The 5709-nt window shown below is 40.9% G+C and overlaps 1 protein-coding gene across 1 annotated transcript; it reads right to left on the bottom strand.

The window, feature by feature from the left end:
* Positions 1-980: 980 nt before the first annotated feature.
* On the bottom strand, positions 981-5427 carry HCAR2 (hydroxycarboxylic acid receptor 2). The gene has a single exon (XM_051969882.1). The coding sequence runs from the start codon at positions 5351-5353 to the stop codon at positions 4268-4270; it is 1086 nt and encodes a 361-aa protein (XP_051825842.1). The 5' UTR covers positions 5354-5427; the 3' UTR covers positions 981-4267.
* Between the last annotated feature and the right edge of the window lie 282 nt (positions 5428-5709).

Raw genomic sequence — 5709 nt, 5'->3', positions numbered from 1 at the left:
GAGACAAGAGAGGGCCTTGAGTGGGAATCCTGCCTTGACATTTATAAGTTGTGGGACCAAGAGCAAATCATTTAAAATGATGCTCAATTTTCTCATCTCTAAAATGGGAAGAGGATTCTCTGTGCATACTTATCTCATAGCACTGTGGGCAGAATCAAATGAATTGTGTGAAAAGTTCTTTTCAGACCTTAAAATGCTGTATAAAAACAGCTGTCATCACAGATTTTCATGGACTTTACTTTCATCAAATGGAAATATATTAATGTGAAATTGATCTTTTTTTCTCAATAGTATTTTAGTTTTCCAAATATATGTAAAGATAGTTTTCAACTTTCATTTTTATAAGATTTTGTGTTCCAAATTTTTCTCCCTCCTTTCCTTCCTTACCTCCCCCTTCCCCAAGACAGCAAGCAATCTTATATGGTTAAATAAGTTTTAAACATAGGAAATAAATCTTATTTTTAAAATTACAGAATTTGAGAATTGCGGAATGGGTTAATTGTTAACCATGAACCAACCATCAAGTGTAGAGGTTATGAATACAGGCCCTTTTGGGGGGCATAAGGGTTTATATTCTAATAGACCTAGAGAGAGTAATGGCCAGGAAGAGACATTTCAGTTGGAATTACAAGAATGACAGAGAGGGCCACAAGGAAGTCAATTGACAATGTCCCTGGAGGGATCAGTTGAAATAAATGATAGGAGAAAAGAGAGAAAACTTATTTTCTGTCCTGCCTGTTTCTTTTGCTCAAGGGAACCAACCCTCCTCTTTGCATGAGGGATGATTCTGTAGACACTTGCAGATTCATGCTGTTTCAAGAATTAGAAGTTTCTGAACCTGGTTCTTCCACTGAGTCATGAATTCTGAGTTAGGGAAAGTACCTGGTTTTTCTCCGAGGAGCAGGCTCTTCCTCCTTGTTAAAAGGATGATCTATTCCTTTTATTTTTTGATTGTTTGAAAAAGACGCATGTTTGATAACTGCTTTTTTAATAGTAGTTTTTTTTATTTTCAGAATACATGCAAAGATAGTTTTCAGCATTCACCCGTGCAAAACCTTCTGTTCCAAATTTTTCTTTCCCACTGCCCTCAACCCCCTCCCCTAGACAGCAAGTAATCCAATAGAGGTTAAACAAGTGCAATTCTTTTGTACATAATTCCACATTTATCATGATGCAGAAGAAATATCAGATCAAAAAGGGAGAAAGTGAGAAAGAAAAAAAAAAAAAACACAAGCAAACAACAACAAAAAAGGTGAAAATACTGTGTTGTGATCCACATTCAATCCCCATAGTCCTCTTTCTGGAAGAAGATTAAAGTGGATCGGAATTGACCTGAATCACCTCATTGTGGAAAAGAACCAAGTTCATCACAAAAGACATGCTTTTATCAACCTGTTAAGTCATACAGTTGCAAAGTAATAAGTGTGTGTGGGGGGGAATCATAAAATTTCTATTGTTTTTTTGCTATTAAAAAAAAAGGGAGGGGGGAGAGAGGAAGAATTCTTTCAATATGTAATTATCTGGCATTTCATTGAAATTCTAGATAAAATTCGTTCCCCAAATAACCTCAAAGAAGTGAACTTGTCCAAAACCAAAACAAAGCACCAGATTTTGGTCTATACCTTTTAACTGGTGGTATTCTCCAATGCCAGGCTTGGGCAAAACCAAGCCCTCATCACTTCTTAGAATCCCAGGTTTTCTTCAAAACTTAATCAAGAATGTAAAATCAAGAAAGTGAAAATGAATATCTTTAAATCATGCAGAATAACCTTGACCCCATTTCTTTGAGAAGACAGGGATAGAAGTGGCTTCCATGAATGTAGAATATTGCATAGAATATCAGGTTTCTTCAACATATCAACTGGTTTTGCTGCATTTTTTTTCACTTCTGCTTATCTCTGGTAATTTTGTTGTTATAATGGGGTATAGGAAGGGAAAAGATAAAGGGGGAAACGTAGATAATGAAAAAACAAAGGCTATCAATAAAATATATTGAATTTTTAAAAGGACAATTCAAATGCAGGCTTCTGCAAGAGACCTCTTTCACTCTTCCAATCCTAATCCAGCTGCTAGTGCTTTCCCCTCTAGCCAATATAATCTTGTATCTATTTTGTATTTATTGTTATACTTTTTAATATACATAGTATTTCTATTACATAGGTATTCCTTGAAAGCAAGGTATATTTAACTTTTTCGCTTTGTTGCCTCAGAGTCTAACTTAGTGCCTTGTATATCTGGCACAGAATTAAGGTTTAAATGTTTGCTGATTGATTAATTGCAGTAAAACTAAAGCCCCCTGCCTCCTTTGCAGAAGTGGAGGCTCCACAAAAGTGGATCATTCATGGATATACAACAACATTTCATACATTATCAGATTTTTAAAAACATGTTGATCAGTTTCATCAATTTTTTTTTCTCTTCCTCCTTTTCTTTCATCATTTGTTATTCAGGATGACTCTTCTGGATTGAGCAGAGGGAAATTAGATCACAGAAAATTTAGATCATGTAAAAAATAAATATCAATTTAAAAAATTTTCAAAGAAAAGTGACTAAAAGCAACTAAGTAGAAAGAGCCTTAAATTTGGAACTAGGAGACCTGTGTTCTAACTGTTCTGTCACTTATTACTTGCATGACCCCAGGATGAGTAATATCCTTTTTAGATCTTAGTTCCTTCACTTATAAAATGGAGGCAGGAGGTGGAGAATTGGACTAGATGTCTTTGGAAGTCTCCTTTAGCTATGATATATTAACTTTTTTTACTTATTTATTTTATTCAATATTTTCCCCAGTTACATTTAAAACAAAAAAAATTTACATTTGTTTTTAAAATGTTTGAGTTCTAGATTTGCGTATTTCACAATTAAGAGACCACAAGTTAAGTTATTCAGCTATAATCTTAAATCACCTCCCTATAGGTTCCAGTTCCTCATCTGTAAGCGGGGAGGTTAGACAAAGATCCTAGGTTTCCTAATCGCTAGCTCTATGGTCCTCAGAAGCGCTGCAAGGTGAGCACTTTCAGGATAGTCTTGAAATACAGAGATTGCTCTCATTTATTTATCTCTGATCAGGTAGATAGGGTGGGACCATCTGTAAATTTCCTATCAGGATCTAAGGAGGTCAGGGACAAGCTTCTACTTGCCAAGGAATCCAGGAGTGCCAGCAACAAACTTAGCAGAAACCCCAGTGACTAACTCCCCACAAACCAGATCTTAGGAACTGAAACTATTAAATTATTAAGCTGGAAACTCCATTTTCCCCCAGTAAAAAATTCTACTGCTTGTCCTAATTCTGTTTTTGTTTTTGTTTCTCCATAGTACACATCTGATAACTCAAAATAACTCAGTTTAAAGAACAGAAGCCATTTCTGTGACTCATCACCCCGACCGTACAAGCTGGGGTTTTTTTCCTATTAAATTTTATTAGAGTAATGATATCATGGTAACTACTGGACAGCAGAAGTGGTTAAAAATACTTGTAAACCACCTTCCTTTGATCCATAGGTAGTAGCATTTTCCCTTTAAAAGACAAAAACAAACAATTAAGAGGCAGCTTTCTTCTGAGACCTGAGAGAGTGGGTTTTGTTTCTTCCAGTTATTCACCCCTCAAGTGTAAACAAGCTAGGGACAGATTAGTAGCCCATTAGCTGTACTGAAAACACCATTTCAATATTACTTAGTAGCACTGCTCAGTTCCCCCACCTTCTAATGGGATCTGCATTTCCTTGTGTTCATACTTGTCCCTTTCACCCCTGGAGAACACCGATATTATCCAATGATGAAGTCTCTTTGATCCCAAATGAGCTGGTCCCCCCAAACCTAGGTTTGGGCTAGCAAGGACCAGCCCCCCCCCCTACTGTCACTTGGATCCTGAAGTGGAAGTCCTCCTCTTCCCTTTTCTTTCACTCATGGAGGCAGGTTCTGACCAGAAGCTCCCAAGACTGGCCAAAATGTGTGACCTCTTCTGGCCTCAGTTCCACTGTTTTTATATTTGTGATCCTAGAAGATGTTTTGAGATACATAAATTAAGCCAAACATTCCAGAAGATGAGCATCCTTTCCATCCTTTCCCCCTATAGGGTTTGTGTCAGCAGATCAGAATACAAAGTCACTGCCCTGCTTCTCCTGTTCCATCCAAGTCATCAGTTCTGAAGACAACCTGTATCTATGGACCAGTCCATGGGTATCGGACCCTAGTACACCGAGAGCCCATTTCTAGAAATCTTAGTTCGGATAATCTCCTTCTCCCTCGCCGCCATCACCCGGACTGCTCAAGGAGATGTGGGGGTTATATTTGTAGCGTTCCATGTCACAGCAGAGTTGGGCATTAATGCATCCGGGAGGCTTCTATGGTTGATGGTATTTTCCCCACTGGAACTGGTCAGGCACAAGTCTCCCGTGGGCTCCCCGATGGTGCTCCGGTGGTTATCAGATTCTCCTACTGACTTTTTCCTGAGATGGCAAGGGCTCAGCTTGGAGAAGAAGTTGGGGAAAGATGGGCTGGAGAAGTAGTAAACCAGGGGGTCCAGCATGCTGTTCATGTAGGTGAAGCTGAGAGTGATAAAAAAGGCCAGGTCGAGGGATTTGTAGGGATCGCAGCTTTGGGTGCCCTGGAAATACAGGAGCCAGAAAATCCGGATCCTCACAGCCACACTGGGCAAAAAGCAGAACACAAACACCACGGTGACCACCATGAGGAATCGGATGGCCCGCTTGATCTTAGCCTGCCGGTCCAGCTGCCTCCTCCGGAGGCTCCAGATGATGCTGGTGGAGCAGAATAGGATGATACCCAGGGGCAGGAAAAATTCCAGGAGGAACATGGCTTCGTGCCATCCGAAGACGGGGCAGATGGTGAAGCTGCTGCAACGGCTTGAGTTGTCTGTGTTTTTCACGAGGGCGTTCTTAAGGAGGTGTCCCGTAAGGGCGATCGTGACCCCCCACAGGAGGAGACTGATGATGGTGGCCGCGCGATTGGAAAGCTTGTTCAGGGCATGATGGGGGTGAACCACCCTGAAGTATCGGTCCACAGCCACGACCGTGAGGAAGATGATGCTGCCCTGCCGGTTCATGGCCAACATGAAGAGCATCAACCGGCAAGGGATGTCGCCGAACTTCCAGTCCCATTTTCGGACATAGTTATCCGTCAGGAAGGGCAGACAGATGATCAGGAGTAAGTCAGCCACGGCCAGGTTGAAAAGGAAGATTCTGCTGGATTTCCAGGACTTCAAGGAAAAGCAGAAAGCCCACAGGGCCAGGCCATTGCCAAGGAGCCCGAACACAAACTCCAGGACCAGCAAGGGGGGCAACACCTGAGGAATGTATTCGTTACGGAAGGGACAGCAGTTATTGGAGTTCATGGCTCGGCTCTGCAGCGAGAACTGCCACCCAGGAGTTTCCTCCTTACCACCGGCAGGACTGTTTGCCTCTCCTAATGAGCACTCAAGGAAAGAGGTGTGTGTGAGGGCGAGGAGTCGAGGGCCTGCCTTTATGTTATGTCAGAAGTGTCGAAATACATGACTGAATGGTTACCAGGAAACTACGAAACACTTTAAAAAAAAGAGAGAGAGAGAGAGAGAGGAGCAAGCTTATGCAACCTTTTAGGAGCTGTTTGCATAAACAAATAATAAAAATCCCCGCCATCAAAGAACCCACAATATTTGGTGAAAATGGGAAGGGCAAATGTAGACAGATTGCCGTATGATTATTATGAATA

Source organism: Antechinus flavipes, chromosome 1, assembly GCF_016432865.1.
Source record: "Antechinus flavipes isolate AdamAnt ecotype Samford, QLD, Australia chromosome 1, AdamAnt_v2, whole genome shotgun sequence".
Classification (NCBI taxonomy): domain Eukaryota; kingdom Metazoa; phylum Chordata; class Mammalia; order Dasyuromorphia; family Dasyuridae; genus Antechinus; species Antechinus flavipes.
The sequence above is the reverse complement of the archived record's forward strand: the minus strand, read 5'-3'. Positions and strand labels throughout refer to the sequence as shown.